This window comes from Aotus nancymaae, unplaced genomic scaffold (genome assembly GCF_030222135.1).
Source record: "Aotus nancymaae isolate 86718 unplaced genomic scaffold, 86718_ANA_hifiasm-v0.15.2.pri h1tg000029l, whole genome shotgun sequence".
NCBI lineage: Eukaryota > Metazoa > Chordata > Mammalia > Primates > Aotidae > Aotus > Aotus nancymaae.
In genome coordinates, this window is record NW_026988442.1 from 37,559,700 (window position 1) to 37,581,105 (window position 21,406).

Below are 21,406 nucleotides of genomic sequence, written 5' to 3' on the forward strand. Positions count from 1 at the left end.
CAAAAAGACAAAGTAGAATGTCCAAAAAATTGTAGGGGAAACGACTCGGGCATTTGCCTCCAGAGCTGTCAGAAAGCAAAGATCCTCTCCTGGGAGAAAGAAAAATGGCTTCAAAGTCCTCCAAGATGTGATTAATCCCTGTGGTTATTAATTTTTAACTTTTGGTAGTTTTTATTACCCAAGCTTGTACCTTCTACCTCAAAGGCTCTGAGACAAGAAAGACGGCTCAAAAGAGTTTTGCTACCACTTAAAAACAAAAACCTACAGTTTCAGGATTCACGGCTGTGCCACTACTGTCATGCACCCGGAGTCTGCAGCGAAGAAAAGCACCAGGTGTCCTAAGAATGCTACGGTGGCTGCCTTCAAACCAAAGACCTGCCCAGCTTTAATGACCAGACGTTTATCTAGCCAGAATTCATTTTGATGTGTACTTTACAAGCCACTGGTCAAGACAGAAAAGTAGTTTAAGCCCAAAAGCAATCGCAAAGGTCAGAAATCCAGTGGTTTGTAAATCTGCAGAATGTTATGCCGTGGGGATAACAAATCTTTATTTTTCTTTAGATAATGTAAATTGGACAGAAGTCATAAAGAGGGAAGTCACAAAAACGGCTACGACCACATTCCCGCAACACAGAAACTCACAGCCACCCAAAGACCATCAGGAGGAATGCCGGTGGTGAGGCCTTGCAAACCCAGGGAGCTGGGCTGGGAGTGCCCGCTGGGGTCAGGCACTTTGTTCTTACTGACTGAATAACCTTTTCCCACTTGACGTCTTTATTGAGCACTCGTGAGGAGGCCCCATCTGCCTCCGCTCCTCGCACATTCATCTTTGGGCGCTTGCATTTTTTGCAGGGGCAGTTACATTTTCCGTTTTCTAGCCGGGAATGGAATGTTGATACTGTGTGATTGTTTTATTTATTTTATACATTTTCCTTGGAATGTCTATGTGTGGCCGCTGCCCTGGCTTGGCAGCCTCTTGATTTACGGTAGTTATAAACATTCCAAAGTAGATATGTCAGTTAAGTGATACCATAACATTATACAGTTACAATTCTGTTATAAATGTGCTCAGTTAAAAAAAAAACCAAAACATTTTTGGCTCCCCTCATCCACCCATTCCTTCCTGCTACTTACGCATGATGGCTTTGGAAGTTGCTAGTTCAATGGAAAGATGACAGAAGACCTAAGGTTTAATCATAGCCTCACCACCGCGCCCCCACCAGCCCCACATTCTTTTTTTTTTAGATGTCACCCAAGCTGGAGTGCAGTGGCACAATCTCGGCTCACTGCAACCTCCACCTCCCGGGTTCAAGCAGTTCTCCTGCCTCAGCCTCTTGAGTGGCTGGGATTATAGGCACCCACTACCACACCCAGCTAATTTTTGCATTTTTAGTAGAGATGGGGTTTCACCATGTTGTCCAGGCTGGTCTTGAACTCCTGACCTCAGGTTATCCGCTGCCTGCCTCGGTCTCCCAAAGGGCTGGGATTTACAAGTGTGAGTCACTGCACCTGGGCGGAAAAAACATTTCTAAGAAGCAAGTTGGCATCCAGAAGCAACATGCTCCTCTAGAGAACACATCTGAACTTTCTTCCTACTGAAAAGCGCGTTTACTCACATCATCCATGTATTCCCAGGAGAACGTGGTTCCAAGATGGTGGCCACTGAGTAATTCTGGAGGCGACCTGTCTCTCAATCCCCTGGCCGGCTGCCTTTCCTGCCCACCAACAGAGAAAGAGTGGTTTGTGCTTCCTACGAGATGCTGAGAGAGGGAAGCAAGAAAATGTCTCCATGGACATAGCAATTTGGAGCGCTTAACCTTCAATTAGAAACCCTGCTTCAGCATCCTCCCCAGGAGAAATGTCAGCGAGGAATTCCTTACACACCTTCTCACAGAAAACACTGGGACGTGGGCTGCTTTAACTGTCCACTTCTAACCCTTGGACGTGTACAAACCCGGCAACTGATATTTGAGGTAAAATGTACACCTCAAGAATTTTCATTCTCTGTGCTCTCTAGAGCAGGGGCTGGCCTGGGCCTATTTTTGTAAATAAAGTTTTATTGGAATGTAGCATGCTCATTAGTTTTTGTAAATAAAGTTTTATTGGAACGCAGTCTTGCCCATGGCTGCTTCTGTGGGACAAGGGCAGGGTCTGATAGTTACAAGAGGGACTGTGTGGCCTACAAAGCCAAACATGTTTACTGTTTGGTCTTTCACAGGAAAAGTGTGCTGGCTCCTGTCCTAGATCAACTCAGAAAGTAAAACACACGGGATGTGCCTGGACCATCCGTCAGTGTGAGACCTGCAGTGACCACTTCCGCTGGCTGCACACACCTGGAGAGAGGCTGCGGTGCCCCAACTGTAAGTTTTCTCATCAGCAAACAGGAAAGAGAAAGACCAGCATGGAGGCTGGTTACAAGGATGAAATTAATATGTCCTTAAATACGTGGATAAGACCCCAGCACAAACAGCAGTCGCAGCATGGGCTGGGGAGGCGCTGCTGGGAGCCTCGTGTGACCACGTCCTCATGTTATCTTCCAACTAGCCTGGGAGGCAGGCACTGTTATGACCTCTGCATTACACAGAAGCAAACCGAGGCTCACAGTGGCCGCTCACCATCTCCCCGAGTTCCTCTTCGCTCCCAGCAGACGGCGCTTGAGCTCCCTGCTGATAGATGGTATCCCAGATTTTCCATTTAACTTTTTGCGATGTATCGTGGGCGTGGTGTTGCACCTTTGGAGGGTTTTAAGGACTCCTTATTAACTAGCAAGGGTTCTTGTGCTGTTAAGGAGTGATTGAGAGGCGCCTGTAAGGCCAGTGGAGGCTGGGGTCCTGCCTCTTCCAGCCCACAGGCCTCGCCTCTTGGAACTGGTGTGGGTCACTCACTCCACAGTTCCTCTGAACTTTTTTCGTGACAATAAGCTGCTTCCTGAAGAAAGAGCAGGGATTTTGCCCCTCAGGTAAGGTGCCTGGGGAGAGAAGGCTCTGTCAGGGTCCAAGCAGGAAGCCCGAGTTCATGTCTCTTCTTCACTGAGCATGGCCAAGTCCGTTTGAGTCCATCTCCAGAAGCGGCGTCAAAATCACCCACTTATCTCCATCTTCATCCCCTCCCAGCTGACCACCTTCTCTTCCTGGGATGGCTGCACTAGCTTTCTAACTGGTTTCCCTAAAACCCATTCATTTATCTATCCCTTCTACCATCCCTCCCACCATCCATCCGTCTCACCACCCACCCTCCTGCCACTTATCTTTCCTTCTCTCCCTCATTCCCTTCCTCCATCCATCTCCCCATCCATCCATCCACCCACCCACCCACCCACCCACCCACTAATATGTATTTAGTGGCTAAAATGTCCCAAGCACTGTGTAGGTCCTCGTGTAGGTGGAAAAGGAAACAGATTTCCTGTCCTCAAACAAAACAATGCATTTCAAAGTAAGAAGCCCCATGAGGGAAGAAGAGTAGGCTGTCTTGAAAGAGGATGACAGCAGGAGGCATACATGGAGAGGGCTCGAAGGAGGGGATGTGCCTCGCCAGGAGGTGATGTGCTGATAGAGAGACTATGTAATTTATTGATCAAACTGGGGCACTTTGGGGAGTGAGAGGAGGAGCTATTAAACATTTTGTCAGGGCACCAGGTGTATGGCAGGACTGGCCAGGTAAACTGAGGGGCATGGCCACCTCCTACAAGCCAAGGTTCAGAGCATGAGCTGAGAAAGGGGCGAGGAGGAGAGAAATGCCCCTTCCTTTCCTTGGGGAGAGGCTGCAAACATGCATTTTAAAAGAACTAGGAGAAGGCTGGGTGCGGTGGCTCACACCTGTAATCCCAGCACTTTGGGAGGCTGAGGCAGGCGGATCAGAAGGTCAGGAGTTCAAGACCAGCCTGGCCAATATGGGAAACCCCATCTCTACTAAAAAAATTTAAAAAATGAGCCGGGTGTGCTGGCACATGCCTGTAGTCCCAGCTACTTGGGAGGCTGAGGTAGGAGAATTGCTTGAACCTTGGAGGCAGAGGTTGCAGTGAGCTGAGATCGCACCACTGCACTCCAGTCTGGGTGACAGAGCAAGACTCTGTGTCAAAAAAACAAAAACAAAAAAGAAAACAAAAACTAGGAAAGAAAGGCAAGAGGAAAAAGAAAGAGGATAGAGTGCAAGAGTGAGTTTGGGGGTGAAAGTTAAGCAAATCAGAGTCTCTGCGGGAAATGTGAGGTGGCAGAGTTGGGGAGAGGAAATAGTGTGTAGGAAATGTTTTTCTGTGTTGTGAACTGGGGCTCCCTTGGATGCTGCTTTTACTGTCGTCTGTCAGAAGACACAAGTGAAGGAGTGCTGTACCCTTTGCTTTCTCTAAGGCGTGTTTGCTGTTCAGGATGTGCATCTTGGAATAAGTCTCCTCTGGATCTTGGAACACCAGGTTCTGCCATCACAACGTTTATCACGCACAGACCGCCCCGGCATGAACGGGACCTTAGCTGTTACTGTCTGTGCTCCCTCGCTCGACTGAGAGCTTTCTGAGGGCAGGGCCTCTGTCTGCTTGACTCTAGTCCCAGCACCTAGCACAGGCTAGCATTTAGTATGTGCTCGATAGCTGTGCAGCGTAGGGATGTGTTTGCGGGCTCCGGCGTGGTTAATGTCCCTCACGAGGCGCCTTGGAGGAACCATCCTCCCAGCTTCATTTCACATCCCACTCCTGCAGAAATGGAGCAGCTGCTCCACTTGGGTTATTTAGTGTCGGAGTTTCATCTTCCCACGTGCCAGGCTGCCCTCGTCTCTACCTCCATCAACTCTCCAAGGCTGTCCAAGGAGTCTCATGAAAGCAGGTATCTGCAGCTGGCTTGTGTGACCCGTGGATGGGCATTGAGCTCCACGCCTCACTGCCTTACAGTCTGGCCTCTTCGTCAGCATCAGCGGGACAGGCAGGTCTCCAATAAGAGCCCCAAGCTCCCAGAGGCCCTGCCAGGCAGTTCAGTTCTGCACTGGTTCCCTCAGGGGTCAAGGGAATCATGGCCAGCGTGGGTCACAGGTACAGGCTGAGGGGTCTCAACCTCTGCTCTTCCTCTGGCCAGCTCTGTGATTCGGAGTGAGCTGTGTAGACTCCAGCCTGAGTCCTTCTGTGAAATGGAGATAACCCAGCACTGAGCCCCGTGTGGTAGGCACCAGACATGCCAAGCTTTATCGCCACCAGGATTTGATGACAGGCGGCTCGGCCTGTGGGAGGACACAGCACTGGCTGGGGAACAAGGCTCTGTGGACACCTGACACCCAGGGGGCTGTTGTAGGGGGAGGGGTGCTCTTTTCTCTCTTTCTGTCCTCAAAGGTATAGGAAATTGCTCATCCAGGCCAGGCGGCGGGGCCTCACTGCCCCTGTGCTAGCTCAGCTTGCCAGCTAGCAAAGGCCGCACGAGCAGGCCACAACGTTCACGGCGCCTGCCATGTGCTTTCTGAGGCCGTGCTGAAATACTAATGCCAGTTGTCACTCCCTCCTGGAGACCTGGTAATGAGGGCTGGCACCATGTCCCCAACATGATTGAAAATGGGCGTTGTTTATGCACTCTTGGAGCAGATGAGACGTGCATTTAAAGTGGTCCAGTGCATTTGGGGAAAGGAAGATGCAGTTTCTTGGATGGGAGATGTTTCTAGGGACCTGGCCCTGAGTCTGATGAGGTGGCGGGGCTGGGGGCGGGGATTATTGGTGAAGGGTCACGTTTACAGGTGGCCAGCTCCTTGGTTGAGGACACAGTCTTAGGAGAAACCAGACAGCATGGCTGCAGCAATCCATCCCTTCCTTCGCCCCGTGTGCTGAGCACTGCCCATGCACCCAGCCTCACGTGTCCCCCATTCCGGGCATGGTGGGCCTGAATCAGAGGCCAGGCAGGAGTGGGTGGTGTCATTTGAGATTTGATTAAAGGTATGCAGATATGAGCAGGGCTTAGAAAAAGCAATGAAGGGATGGTGCAGTCCAGGAGGACTGATCACAGCAGGAGCGGTTCCCACTCCAGGGACATAAGACGGGTGGAGTGTGCCCGGAACCCTGGGGGGCGGCTCCAGGGGAGGAGTGCTTGGAGGGCTGCGGCTTTACCAAAGCGACCCAGAGCCAGTGCCACCTGGCTGGAAGAGCACCAGGAGAGAAAACCCCCCAGGTCTCCCGGAGGTGCCTCTACTGGCCAGAGGGCACAGGGGCCTGCTAATAGTCTGTATGGAGTGGCCTCCTGGGGCCCAGAGAAAGTAGGAAGCATGGATGTGGATGTGAGGGGCCATGGGTTGTACCCAGCACAGATCTGCTCCGGCAGGGTTTCCAGCATCTGGTGTAGGGGCTGCAAACTCAGGGACCTAAAGGGGCCAGGCAAGTAGTTAATATAAATGAGGGGCGCCAGACAGGTGTATGAATTAGGGAAGGGTGGGGAGTGTGGCAAACTAGATTGCTCACGCCAGGAGAGAAAGTGGCCCAGAATCGCCAGATCTTCCCATTTTTTTAGGCAAAAGCTGAATTTTTTTTTTTTTTTTTAATGAGCCCTCTCCTTATTTTAAATTTTAGCAGTGAAATCAAATTTCTGAAATGAAAACAATTTGCAGGTGAGACAAATGAAATTTGCCTGTGGGTGGGACTTCACTCCTGGGCCGCGATGTGATGGAAGAGTGTGAGGCACCAAGCTGGGCTCGCTCTCTGGGGCGGGGGACAAGGGCACTGCGGGGCTGCAGGCTGAGCTCAACCTGCCAACTGTGCCCGGCGGCCTTCCGAGTGTCTCCGCACCCTCATCTGTTGTCTTCGACCCCACCCTATCCTGCCTCCCCCACGCTCTGTTCTTCAGGGCATGCACCCCAATTTATGGTCATGCATTTCTTTACGCATTGATTTGCTCTTTCTCCCCTTCCCGAAGACCAGGCCCATGTCTCTTTCCTCCCTCGTCCCCAGAGCCAGGCAAATACAAAATGACAGCTAGCTGTTTGTGCAGGAAGCGCTGCTGAGCCCCCTCAGGAGGAGGCAGTGTTATTCTTATTCCTGGTGGTGGTAGCAGCCGTCACCTGTTTTGTAAATGAGGAAACAGAAGTACAGGGCGGATAAGGGACTTAGTTCAGATTGCACAGCCAGGAAGCACTGGAGTGGGGACTGAAACGCAGGACTGGCAGGTTCTTCAGACCCCTACTCGCAGCTCAAACACCGACTCCTCCCTACGAATCCGTCAGTTTGAACGTAGACCTCAACTCCTCCAAGAAGCCCTGCCTGACTGATCTGTCGGCTGGGTCAGTGGCCGTCCTGGGATCCTCTACGCAGGCTCTGCTTCTCCATTTTTCACTTTTCTGCTTCCCTGTCTTGTGCTCTGGGTTGTAAAGTTCACCTTGTAAGCAGAGAGCTGGTTCGTTCATGCTTCCTCTCCTCACCCCTTACAGCCCGGTGCCTGGCGTGTATTAATAATAATAACAACATTAACTAATAATAATAGCAGAGATGACTGCCATGCTGAGTGCTTCCCACACGCCAGGCGCCACGCTCAGTGCTTCCTGTCTGTGCTTTTACATCCTCTTCTCCACATCCCCATTTACGGATTCAGAGCCTAGGACTCAGAGAGTAGCTTGCCAGTGGATACATAGCTGGTCGGAGGTGGAAGTAGGATGGAAATCCAGCTCTGCCTGTGCCTGAAGCCACCGTCCTGGGTGTGACCACTACCCTGACTGATCCCACGGCAGGGACTTCACCACTAGGTGATGTCAAGGACCAGGGTGCCAGTACTCCTGGCTTTGCAGGCCATGCTGTCTCTGCTGTAACCCTTAACCCCACTGCCACCATGCAAGGTCAGCCACAGACTGTCCATAAACCAGTGGGCATGGTTGTGTTTCAATAAAACTGTGTTTCTAAACACAGGTGATAGGTAGGATTTGGGCTGCGGGCCTCAGTTTGTGACTTTGGTGTATGTCATGGATGTCAATGTTACAGGATGTCCTGGTTTCAGACACGTGATGTAAAAAACTGTGCATCTCAGAATCCAGGAGATGTGATATTTGTCGAGTGAATGAATGAGTGAGTGAATGAATGAGTGAACGAATGACTGAGTGAGGTGTGTGCCCCTGAGTATTTGGCAGGGAAAATGGGCACCTGGCAGTGAGTATCATGAATGTTGCATGAATGTCCTCCGAGTGGCCCTTACTCTCACCCTGGGACACTACTGTCCCACAGCACAAAAGTGGAAACCGAGGCCCCAACAAATCAAGAGTTTGTCTCTGGCCAGCCAGCAACGGCAATTCAATGAGGTGGCAGCTTGCTTAGCAGGCCTTTAGCACCAGGTAGGCACCAGTCCTCGCTGGCTGAGGAAGTCAGTCCTCAAGTCACAGCAAGTGCATAAAGAATAACTTTTCACTTCAATTCCATCCAGATTAATTCCGGCGAGAGTTTGTTGAACACTTTCATCGAGGCTGGATGGGTGAGCGGTGCCAATAAAACAGGGCTCTTGCCCTCAGGGAGCTTAAGCACATCTAATCTTATAAACCACCCAGATGTAAAACCAGTGTGAGAATTCAGAGGCGCCGAGCCCCCTTCCCGCCCCCACGGAGCCTTCTGAGGGCGGCAACGTGGATATTTTCCAGGTAGGAATTAATCAGGGCTTCGCTGGTGCTCCAAGCCAGACCCTACATAATACCTTCTATAAAGAGCCTTATTACACAGGAAGGTTGTATATTATATTATTCACTGCACACCAGCTACGTGCGTAGGCTGCTCCCTAGGTCCCTGGGCCAATAAATTAGATTTAGATTACAAGGGGAGGAAAGGCAGACCCGCGCGTGAATATCTAACAGTCATTGTGGACTGAGATGTCTTGATTTAGACGACTAAATGGCCCGGCGAAGGGGCCGAGAAGGTGCAGGTTGGCACATAAAAAGCTCACAGCCTCCACAAGCAGCCCATCACCTTGAGCAAACAGGCCCGCCGGCAGGGGCCAGGGCTGCAGGCTAATTGGCAGCTTGGATCCAATGTCACGCTTATTTCCTGAACCCAAATCACTTCTAGCTCCAGGTTATTGATCCCTGTTGAGGAGCGTGGTCTGGCTTTGATGCAGAGGCCCCTCGTCTGGCTCCAAAGTTTTCCAACTTGGGGTATTAATATTTTTCAAGGGCCCCTCTGGGACCAGAGGCCAGGAAAGCCAATTCGAAGCGGGAGGTATTGTAACCCCAGGGCCCTGGTGGGGCTTCTGGAGAACCATGGGGGCTGTGAATGGGCAGGTCAACCATCTTGCTGGGATCAGAGAGGGAGGAGCCTCCTGTGGCAGACAGGAGGGGACACAGCAACTGGGAGGCTGATGGCGGGGCTACCCAGACTTGCTTGGGGGAGGGATCCCTACACTGGAGCTCCTGACTCTTCGGGCACCCACTCGATGCTTCTCTGGGATACCTCTGTGGACCCACAACGGCTGGGCTGCAGGAAGTACACGTTTCAAGTTTTCCTGGATTTTGTCACACTGCCCCATGAAGGCTAGTGGGATGTGTGACCCAGAAAGGAGCAGCGAGATGTCTTTCCCACTCTTCCTCGTCCACACCAGGTGTTACTGACATTGACAGCTCCTTGCTAATCTCGAGGGTGCAGAGTGCCACTGCCTTGTCATTTTAATTTGTTTTTTGTTTTGTTTCAGCTTTTTTTTTTTTTTTTTTTTTTTTTTTTTTTTGAGATGGAGTCTCACTCTGTCACTCTGGCTGGAGTGCAGTGGTGCCATCTTGGCTCACTGCAACCTCTGCCTCCCAGGTTCAAGCAATCCTCCTGCCTCGGCCTCCCAAGTTACTGGGATTACAAGCTTCTGCCACCATGCCTGACTAATTTTTGTATTTTTGGTAGAGATGGGGTTTCACCATGTTGGCCAGGATGGTGAACCTGAATTTCTGGCCTCAGGTGATCTGCCCACCTCTGCCTCCCAAAGTGCTGGGATTATAGGCGTGAGCCACCGTACCCAGCCTAAATTGTATCCCATATATTTAAAGAAGTAGGAATTAGCCAGGTAAGAACAAAGAAAAGAGTCTTCCAGAAAGAGGCAACTATGGGAGTAAAGGGAGGGGAGGAATAGCAAAGTGCTTAGCATTGCTCAAGGGGCTGGCTGTGGAGAGGTTGGAGAGGTGGGGTGCCTAGGCATCATCCTGCAAGTTAGAAATTGTCTAGTCTGGGCAATTTTTCAGCTTCCTAGGTGTACCCCGACACCCATGTGCAGAAGAGATGATTACAGGACATTTCAGAGATGAAGGCTCATGGGAGAGATGGGGTGGGACAAGTGCTGGCTGAGGGGCCGGACCCCTCGCTCAAATTTCAGCCCTGCCACTTGCTCAGCAACGTGGCCTCGGCTGCCTTCACCTCCCAATCCTCAGGCTCGCCCCCTGTCACCTGAGGACAAGAACTCTTACTCTCAGGCTTGTGATGAGAACCACGAGACGATGTGTAGCACGTGCTCAGCACCAGGCAGGGTACAGTGCATGAGCTGAAATGTCACGTGTCACTTCATTTCCATGGGGCCCAGTTTAGGAAGAAGGAAGGCCAAAGTGGAGCTGATGAATTGGGAGAAAGTGGAAGAGTTAGGACCAGCGAGTCTCGAGGTGAAAAAGCGTGTTTCCTGGAAGCAAAGGAAGAAGGAGGCTGTGGAGAGAGAGAGCAGAGAGAGGGGATTTGGAGGCTGCGAGGTGGAGTAATTCAGGATCCAATGAGTAGCAAAGGAAATGAGAGGGTGAGAAGTGGAGGACAGGGAGAGGAGGGTCATTGGGCAAAAGGTCAGAGAGCCAAGAGGCCTGGGGCGGGGGAACAGATGGGTGGCCCATGGGGACGTTTAGCTGAAACCAAGTTGATGGTAGAATCTGGGATGGAGAGGTCTCAAAGCGGTGGAGATGGAAGGTGCGGGTTAGCCAGGTTGCTTTCGTTTACAAAGAAACAGAATCCAGCTCAAGTAGGTGTATGCTAGGAAGAGGGACATTATTAACTCTTAACCAGAAAAGACCAGGAAGGATGGCTTCAGGAATGGTTGAATCCAGGTCTCAAGTGACGTCATCAGGACCTGGCTCCTCTGCCTTCTCTCTGTTCTCTCTTCTACGTTGGCCTCATTCTCAGGCAGTCCTTCCCCAAGTGGTGGAAAGATGGCCAGAAGCAGCCCCTTGCTTGCGTTCCTCAGGCCAGCAACCCCCTGGGCAGAGGTCATTTTGCTAAACGTTTCCATGGAAGTCCTGGGGTTGACTTTGATTGGACTGTCTTGGGTCATATGCCTATTCCCAGGGCCAGGGGTCAGGAAGCGGGTGTGATCTGATACGGTTTGGCTGTGTCCCCACGCAAACTTCATCCTGAATTGTAGCTCCCATAGTTCCCACATGTTGTGAGAGGTACCCGGTGGGAGATAGTTGAATCATAAGGGCAGCTTCCCCCATACTGTTGTCGTGGTAGTGAATACGTCTCATGAGAGCTGATGGTTTTGTAAGGGGTTTCCCCTTTGGCTTGGCTCTCATTCTCTCTTGTCTGCCACCGTGTAAGACGTGCCTTTTGCCTTCTGCCATGATTGTGAGGCCTCCCCAGCCACATGGAACGGAGTCCATTAAACCTCTTTTTCTTTATCAATTACCCAGTCTCAGGTATGTCTTTATCAGCACTGTGAAAATGGACTAATAACGATCCAAACTGTGTGTGCTATGAGCGGGTGAGGGTGGTACAATGGGGTTGCTTTCCAGAAGAAGGGGACTGTTTGCTGGGCAGTATCCCCTTTAAGGAGTGACCCAGGATCTGGAAGGTGATGCCACCAGTGAGGAGGAAAGGCAGGGCCCGCAGAGCCTGGGGGTGGCGTCCATTTGCTGGAAATGACTGAGGGGCAGCGTAGAAATGTTTGGGAAGGGGCAGCCCGCCGACCGCAGAGCCACATGCCCTGTGCCTCGCCTCACCGCCAGTGAGGCTGCCTGCTTGCCCTGTGAAAGCGTGGCAAGTTTCCGTGAATCACCCGGTCAGAGTTACATGGCCCCTTGTAATTATTTCCCTTTTTGCCTCAGCTGCCAGGACGCAGGGAGCCAAACTATCATATCTAATCTGTTATCATTTCCCTAAGCCTGGGGATTTGGGAGCTTTTCTCCCCCTCCTTCTGCTTGGCGTTTTTGATTCTTCTCTTTCTATTTAACAGCCTTTCCATTTTATGTGTCATTTATCGTAAACCACCTCAAATCCTTTTTTGAAGCAGGCAGGGTATAAATTATAAATAGATTTAATTTAAAAAACTCAATAGGGCAGTTTCTCTGTAGGGCTCCCAGCAATCGCTTCTGCTGACATTGCCCTCATTACCCCAGTGGAGCAGGAGGGGGCGGTGGGAGCAGTCGGGAAGGGGCTTAACCCTTGGGGTGCTGTGTCTTGGGGCTTGGCCCCAGGTGCTGGGACCAGGAGCCCAGCACGGGTGGATGACCACTCAGCCCTCAGAGGGGTCGAGCTGCTGAAGAAAGTAAATGAATTCCTGCCCTCCTGGGAATTCATTCCTTCCCGAGGTTACCCTGTGTCATGCTTCAACATGGGCACGCTCCAGCTGGCCTTTCCTTCTCTTTTACAAACCACGCAAGCCTCACACCTCCAATCGTACCACAGATTCAGTCCACACGTCAGGTCAGAAAACCCTGCAGCAGTGACGCCGGAGCTGTGGCCTGGAGCATCGGTGAGCTCTGCGGGACTGCGTGCCTTTCCCAGGTCCCCAGAGCTGTGTGAAATAGCTCATTCCTAGTCACTGAGCTTCGAAGGTGGGCCTTGCACTCACCAGCTCGGAGTCTCAAAGTGTGGCAGTGGCAGCGGGACCTGTGTGGAGGAGCCGTGACTGGGCCACTCTGGTGCTGGGCAGCATGGGCAGGTTGGGGTGCAGGTGCCAAGGGAGGTCTGCCCTGCTGGCATTGCACTGGGCTGCCCTGGGCTGTGTGGCCTCAGGGAAGATACCCAGCATCTCAGAGCTTCCGCTTCCCCATCTGTACAGTGAGTGTCCAGTAACACCTACTTAACAGGGTTGTTGAGATAATTATTTGAGTTATTAAAGCATATCGAAAATACTCAAAATGGTGCCTGGCATGTTGTAAGAACTTCATCTTTGCTATGGTTCTGTACTTTTGGAGAACACACACATACACACACCAAGGTAGATCAGTTTTACAATTTCTACTCATTATCCCTGGCTCACCCAAGAAGCCCACATCATTCAGTGGAGGCAAGGTCACAGGAGGTGTGGTCCATCTGCCCATCTGTCTTTCTTTCCTTCCTCCTTTCTCCCTCCCTTTCTTCCCTCCTCCCTTGCTTCCCTTCCTCCCTCCCTTGCTCCCTTCCTTCCCTCCTCCCTCCCTCCCTTCCTTCCTTCCCTCCTCCCTCCCTCCCTCCCTTCCTTCCCTCCTCCCTCCCTCCCTCCCTTCCTTCCTTCACTCCTCCCTCCCTCCCTTCCTTCCTTCCCTCTTCCCTCCCTCCCTCCCTTCCTTCCTTCCTTCCCTCCTCCCTCCCTGCCTCCCTCCCTCCCTCCTTCCTTCCTGTTTTTTTTGAGCACTTATTTTGTTCTTGGTATCAAGGGGTACAGTCGTGAGCAAAGACAGATGTGGTCCCTGCTCTCTTGGGGGCCACATTCCAGTCTATACTTAAGTAAACAAATGACAAAAAGAATGTCAGAAAATGAAAGTGTTAAGAAAAAAATCAATGAGCTTTCGAGGCTAGATTGTGATGGGTGGGAGTACCAGTTGAGAAGGCCACGCCAGGCAGGGAAGTTGGAGTCTGAAAGACGAGAAGGAGCCAGCCAGGGAAGCTGAGACGCAGCCTTCCAGGTGGAGGAGCGGCCAGTGCCAAGGCCCTGAGGCAGGAATTAGCTCGTCAGTTTCGAGGAACAGAACAGATGTCAGGGCTGGAGTGAGCGGACCCAGGGGTAGAGTGGAGGGTGGGGAGGGGGAGATGCAGACAGGGGCCAAGTCCCGCAGGGTCCAGGGAGCCTGGTGAGGAGTTTGGACTTTATTCTAAGTCATTAGAGCGAAGAGGACTCCAGGGTTTTCTCTCTTGCAACACCCCCGCCACTCACTGAGGCTCCCAAGCTGGTTGACCAGAAGAATGGACTCAAGGAGGTTAGCCCTGGAAGGGCCACAGGGGTCAGAAGCCCTTGGTGGCCTCACCTCTGTGACCTGCCACTGATTTGGGTTGAGCAGGGGCTGTGGGGGCTGAGCCTCCCTGAGCACTCAGCGGTCCGGTGCCACGGCCGTCGGGCTCTGTCCGCAGCTTGAGTGAACGGCCAGTGGATCTAGTGACATCATTGGTTTATGTTCCATCTGTACAGAAAGTTCGTACTTTACTAAATATATATGCCTTGCATTTTCCAATGGGGGAAGAGTTCTTCTTTTCCCACCTGCCCCAAGCCAGCTACAGAACCACGCAGCTTCAAGAATTGGTACATTGATTCATTTGCTTCTCCTCTGTGGGGAGGCCAGGCCTGGAGGACACGAGAACGAAGGAAGAGGTCGTCATTTCTGCCTGTGAGGAACTCGCGGTGGAGCAGATAATATTAGCATAAACCGAAAAGTTAAAAATGAAGGAGAGCAGATTATGTTGTCCACAAAACCTGCGTGCCTGTACTGTGGAATATTCCATCCAGAAGCAATGGAGAGAGGCTGAACAGAAGCGGGCTTGTGGCCAGATGAGCTGGATTCATCAAAGTTCGAAAGCTGCCTCCCTGCAGGACTTGTCAGAGCCTTGACCCTGCCCGTGTTCCGCTCACGTCTCGTGTCCCTTTAGCCCTTCCATGTCTGTTCCTGGAGCTTTCACTCCCGGGCTCCAGGACCTGGGTCTTTTTGCTAAAGGCTGCTCTCAGCCTTCCAGAACTGATTTCGTCTGCCAATGTGATAAGCAGGAAGTGTCTGGGAATTCACATCCCCTGCTTTGGGGTGACTTTAACCAATGACTAGGGAATGTGGGTGTGAGGGTATACACATCTCAGCTCCCTTGCCCTGATGCCACTCTTTCCAGAGCCCGCCACAGTGGTGAGCCGACACTACCCTCCATGGAACTCAGCTTGTTCTGGCCTTCTTGCCCATCCCTTCCCTCTCCCAGGCTCATTTTCCCACTCCCCTTCCGGTCTCTTCCATAAGGGCTGCCTCCCTAAGCACTCACCCCCCATTCTCAGCTCAGGGCTTGCTTCTGGGGACTCGGCCATAGACAGTGATGCCTCAGGCCAGTATTCAGTGCAGCCTTAAGCAAATCTAGACAGCTGGCTATGCTGCAGGACTTGTCAGAGCATTGACTATATATGCATGGTGGTGCTCCAAGAGGAGGTGGCATGGTACATGTAGTTATTTGCCCAGAGATGGTGGTCACCCTGGAGCATCTCCAGGGAAGACCACTGCCCTCCACCCACACACAGAGCTTACTTCAGATACTGTGCTGCGTGGCAGGCTGCAGGCTGGAACTCTAGGAAGAGCCTCCACGGCCAAGGGCACAGAGAGGAAGCAGAAAGCTGGCATTGGAATTTCGATGTGGGTCTTTGCACTCCAAAGCCCACACCATGAACAACCCCACCTCCGCAGGCCTGGAGTCTGCAGCAGACGTCTCCCCCGCTCCCAGCGCACCGGTCACAGCCATTCTCAGAACATTGCGCCTATCAATTCACTTGTAAGCCACCAGCCTGGGAGGCGACCAGGTCGCCAGTCTTTACATGCCCAGACCGCAGGTCAGTAGGTGCTTGCTGAGTGAGGTTGGAAGGTGTGAGGCACCAAGTGCTGCCCCCAGGGTGGGCTCTGGCTGTGCCCCAGTCCACGTCTCCCCTCGGGCTGCAGGCATGGAGAAGGGGCTCTTGCTGAAGCCCTCCCACCCCTCCCTTCCCCAGACCTCCCTGGGCAGCTACTCTGAGTGTGTGTGGTGATGGTTGGGGGAACAGAGGGTCTGGGACAAGCATCGTTTGGTTCCCAGTTACTTTGTATTCTCCATATTATCCATGGTCATTGAAGACAACGTTGAAGGAACAGATCACAAATCAAAATCGCCAGAATTCCCTGCACAGCAGCCATGCTCATGCTCTTGGCTTTTGCTACACGAATGGGCACAACACCCCAGCCCCATTTGCCAAGGGCTGGCAGGGTCTCCACCACAGCCCTGAAAGAGGGACAGCGGGCACCAGGAAGAGCTCGGCACCCACCCAGCTCACGAAGTAGGGGACCATGTTGGAAATTAGCCTCACTCCGGAGGCCGTCTCCCCCTGCCCAGCTTGTCCCCATGTTTACTTCAGAAAGTCTTAAACATATGCAAAAGGAGATGGAATCGTCCCACGAGCCTCCCCGCACCAGCACCCATCTGTGACAACCATCTATCCCTGCCATGCCGGGTTCTTCTCTGCCCATGGTCGGGAGCCCATCCCAGACCTCACAGCCTTTCTCTAGAAGTTAGTTGAGTCAGTGCCCATCAGAACTTGCACTTCCAAGACTGCTAGCTTGCCTTAGATAAATAAAATCTATCTAGAAAATCTCTCTACGAGAACGTAAGTTCCATGAGCGCTGTATCCTCAAGACATAGGACAGGAAGGGCTGGGTGCCTCTCCATCATCTATGACCTATCATCTGTCTATCATCTGTCTCCTGTCTAATCTCTTTATCTACCATCTCTCTACTATCTACCTGTATCTTTCTATCTCTCTATTGTCTGCCAGTTATCTGTTAGCTATCATTTATTTATCAATCATCTATCATCTAGCTACTCTCTGTCTACCATCTACCATTCATCTACTGTCTATCTACCATCTATTTATGTATCTTTCTATCACCCACCAATCATCTATTATCTATCCTCTACATGTCAATCCTCCACCAGTCATCTGTGCACTGTCTGTCTGCTCTCTATCTGTCATTAATCTATCGACCATCTACCTACTGTCACCCGTCTATCACCTATTTTTCTATCTCTCTATCATATATCAATAATTTATTATCTGGGCCGGGCATGGTGGCTTATGCCTGTAATCCCAGCACTTTGGGAGGCCAAGGCGGGTGAGTCACTTGAGGCCAGGAGTTCAAGACCAATCTGCCCAACATGGTGAAACCCTGTCTCTACTAAAAATACAAAAATTATCCAGGCATGGTGGCATGTGCCTGTAATTCCAGCTACTAGGGAGGCTGAGGCGAGAGAATCGCTTGAACCCAGGAGGTAGAGGTTGCGGTGAGCTGAGATCATGCCACTGCACTCCAGCCTGGTGACAAAGTGAGATTCCATCTAAAAAAGAAAAAAAGAAAAATAATAATCTGTTATGCATCTTTTCCTATCATGTATCTGTCAATTATCTATCTTATCTATCTATCCTCTATCTACTATCTATCTATTTTATATGAAAATGAGATTCTTCTAAACATACTATTTTGTGCCTTTCCGCTTTCCCTTGACAATTTACTATAACCACTGTTCCTTGTCAATAACTATGAGCCTCCTATGCCGCTGCTCTTTCTGCCTGCACAGTATTACATTTAGGTGGTTTCCAATTTTTCATTATTGTAAATGATGTTGCAATGAATATCCCTGTTTATGGGCCCTTGGGAACATCCACAGTAATTTCTTTAGAACCAATTCTTGGAAGCAGAAGGGCTGGGTCAAAGCATATGTATGTATCTTTAAAAGATGGTTTTTGTATCTTAAAAAACATTTTTGATGGATCTTCAAGCTGGATGGTGACTTTCGTCTATAAAAAGTGACCTCCGTCGGATTGTTTTTACCTCGAATTCCGTTTGAGAAATAGATGTGGAATCAGAAGCTGTAGCAGAGGCGGGTGGTGAGGGTCCCACTAGCTGGTGGCTTTGCCCTGGCAGCACGGGCGGGGCGGGGTCACTCTCGGCAGTGATGTCCAGCTCGTGACGGGCGCCCTGCGATTGTGGTCTGCCGCTCACGTTGCAACCCCGCTCAGCTCCCTCTGGCTGCCTGGGGGGACATCACGCGCCTTTTACTTTGAACCTTTTAGAGTCTCTCTGTTGCTAAGCAGCCCCTCCGTTCTGGGTCTCCTGACTTGTATAGTCCCTGGCCTGTGACAGGACATGTCTTTCCTCTCTGGGTCAGCTGTAAGCCATATACCAACTGGTTATAAGACCAGGAGCTTCTGGAATTGGGCAATCTGGCATGGAGTCCCAACTTTACCATGTACTAGCTGTGTGGCCTCAGCCAAGTTACTTAACCTCTCTGAACTGCAGGGCATCATTCCTATATGCCCTAGGACTATTGGGAGGGTGGGGAAATGAGGTCCAAGACACTCGGAAGGCCCTTGCTGCATGGCGGAACATCTTTGGAGCTGACTATAGGACTCCGCTCTGAGCACTTTGGGCTACCTGTGCTCATCCTGGGGCCAAGGGAACATGCTGGGGCTCTAGGGACTGGCATCAAATCACACTCCCTGCCCGGAGTTGTAAACTGTGGAGGAGGGGATCCTGTCCTGCTGGTTTGTACAACAGCCCCGGTGCCTAGCAGATGCTGAACACAGAGCCAGTGTGCAGAAACATCTATGGGACGAGCGAATGGCTGAAAAACTGCCTGAAGCCCTGGGGACAAACCCCTCAACCTGATGATATCTCCCCAGAGAGACTTGTGAGGAGGCTTGGCTTTGTCTCACAGTAATACTGGAAGAGAAATACAGCAAGAAGGGTCCAACCCTGTTGGAGAAAAGCCTGGTGATTTCTTTACAAAAAGATGCCAGTTGAGACTATCGGGATGAGAGGGAGAAGAGGAGAGAGAGAAGAGGAGAGAGAGAGCAGTTTTCTGGGCAACCAAAGATTCGACACAGCCTGCAAGAGAGAATCCGTTCCGCCCGGGTTGCTAGGCAAAGGGCTGTGGACAGAATCGATTGGCCTTCGGGGGCCTGCAGTGTTTATGCAGCTCGAGGCTGGAGAGGGGCAGAAATGGCCTGCAGAGCTGCCCACGGTATCTGTGGGATGTCTTCGTGGAGATGAAGAGAAAAGACCCGGGCAGAGCTGGGCAGAAATCCCGGCTCTCTCAGCATGGGCCACAGGGCCAGTCACATCCCCTGCCAGAGCCTCCATGTGCCCGGATGCTGTGGTTACTGTTGTCGGAAGGAACACATCTTCATCTGTAAAATGGGGCAGCTACCCCGGCTCCCAACACAGGGTGCTCACAGCACCTGGCATCCTGATGCTGAGAGCTTAGTAGGCACTTTGCGGATTTTAATAATCTCACTGTCTTCCCCCATTCCCTCCAAAAGTTGTTGACTACTGTGCAAACCCAGACCCTAGCTTTCAATAGTAAATACATGTGGAATGAACGAGTGAATGAGTATGTGAATAATGAGTTGCACCTGTACCAGGCAGCTGCTGGTCACCGCATTAAGCAGGAGCATTAAATATGCATTAAAACCGAAGGCTTGGAACTCAAAGCAACTTGCATTTAAATCCAAGGTGGGTCACTTCACTGCTGTGTCTCTTCATCCCTGAGACCCTCATGTGGGAAATGGGGAAGACACTGCCACCCCCCCAGGCTGGGCTGAGAAATGAAAGTGCTTAGCCAAGTGCCCGGCACAGGGCAAATTATCAAAGGTTCAAAAGTGACCATCAGCTGTGCCTGGCTCTTGTCATTAAGAATGGGCTCTAGTGGTGGTTCAGGAAAGGAACAAAGGGCTGGCCTTCTCAGGCTGTGTGATCACAGCCAGCGTTCACATTTCCTGCACACCGAGGGGCCGTTCTTCCTCAGCTCTGCCGTGTCTGTGAATGGGGAACTCCAGAGCCCTCTGAAGTGGGGGCTGTGGGGAGCACACCCGTTTTACAGATGAGGACAGAGGCTTGCAGGGGAAGTGCTGTGCTCCAGCATGCTACAATCACTTAGCATAGAACAGCTTGTTCATTCACCCGACATGAATTGTGGTTCCGTCCTCCCTACAGCCACATGAGGTAGGAGCTATTATGAGCCTCATTTGTACCTTAGAAGCTGAGTCCAAGGCCAGCACAGCCAGGTGGTCTGATTCAGTGTTTCGTGGCCAGGAATTTCTCTCCATGTACTGTGCGGGGGGCTGGAGGGCAACGTGCAACTTCCTCTCTCACTTTCCGAGGCACCTCACCATTAGCCTGCAGCCCTCCAGACCCCACACCCTGCCAGTGTCCACAGCAGCCAGACAGATGCCAGACGGGCCCAGGGGCCTCAAGCAGAGACCGTGTAGTTGGCTGGGTAACGGAACCCCTATGATGTCCACAGGTAACATATGCGAGCCTGTGAATGTGTCATCTTACAGGGCAAAAGAGGCCCTCAGATGTCACCTGAATGTTGAGAATCTTACGGATGACCTGGTGGGCTCAGTGCCATCACAGTGTGAGAGGGAGGCAGGAGGTCAGAATCAGAAAAGCAGATTCTGTCCAGGGAGACACTGCCGACTCTGAAGGTGGAGGAAGGGGCCAGCAGCCAAGGAATGCAGGGGCTTTGGGAAGCTGGGAAGAGCAAGGAGATGGATTCTTCCCTGGAGCCTCTCCAAGGAAAGTGGCCTTGTGGACATCTTATTTCAGGATTTCTGACTTCTAGAACTGTCAGAGAACAGGAATCTCTACTGCTGTAGCCCATTCAGTTTGTGGAAATGTGATACATCAGCAAGAGGAAGCAAATACAAACTCCGTTTGCAAAACTGATGCCACACTGTGACACCACAGGGCATGTTTTCCACTGTGGTTCCAGGGGCGCTGGAGGAGCAGGAGGCGTGAGCATGTAGACTGCGGCCACCTGAGCTGAGCTGGCACCTCTGGGGCCATGGTGGAGCCACTGTCCTGATTCGAGCCTCATCTGCTGGTTTCACGGCACCGGCCAGCAGCAAACAGCAGCAGAAACTGCCAGCAGCAGCCTTCCACCCTGTGCCCTTCCAGAGTGGCAAAGGCACTGTGGCTATGTGAAAAAGGAGGCAGAGAAAGCAGCGGAGAACAAGGGTCTTGCCTAGAGCTGCTCAAAGCTTCCCTTTGAAGAGCCAGGAGGACAGAGGGGGCTGCTGGCTGGATGGCACTCATTAGCACTCAGCGTGCTGGAGGGGTGGACCATGACAAGATGGGGGAAGACGCTACAGCGGGAGATGAGCCCCTGTCCCTGTAGCCTTCTCTCTCCCCATCACTGTACCTGTTTTTGCATCCACCACGAGCATTGAGCTTGCCCTCTGCAAACGTCATTCTTTCTTGGGCATGCCACTGATTTTCTAGTGGGATTGGTGGTGTTTGAAACCAACTCTCTCTTTGCCCCCTGGTTAAGAGGACAGAGCAGGCTTGGGCGCCAGGGGGACCTGCATTGGAGTCTCAGCTCTGTCTTCTAGCTTTGTGGTGTGGGGCAAGCCTCTCAGGCTCGCTCTGGCAGCCACGAGCCCTCACACGAGCCCTCCTTGTGAATTACTGGGGGAGATTCTGTCTCCTGGGCCATCTGGATGCAAGCTGGCTCATGTTTACCATGGTGGGAAGCACCTTCTAGATGTTTGCTGAA

General features: G+C 51.7%; 1 protein-coding gene across 1 annotated transcript in view; it reads left to right on the forward strand.

The window, feature by feature from the left end:
* Positions 1-21,406, forward strand: part of LOC110567926 (uncharacterized) — a 119,305-nt gene that overhangs the window by 60,508 nt on the left and 37,391 nt on the right. Inside the window, exon 4 of the mRNA XM_021669137.2 lies at positions 2,219-2,360. Within this exon, the coding sequence (XP_021524812.2) occupies positions 2,219-2,360 (142 nt within the window). The remainder of the gene's footprint in view (positions 1-2,218; positions 2,361-21,406) is intronic.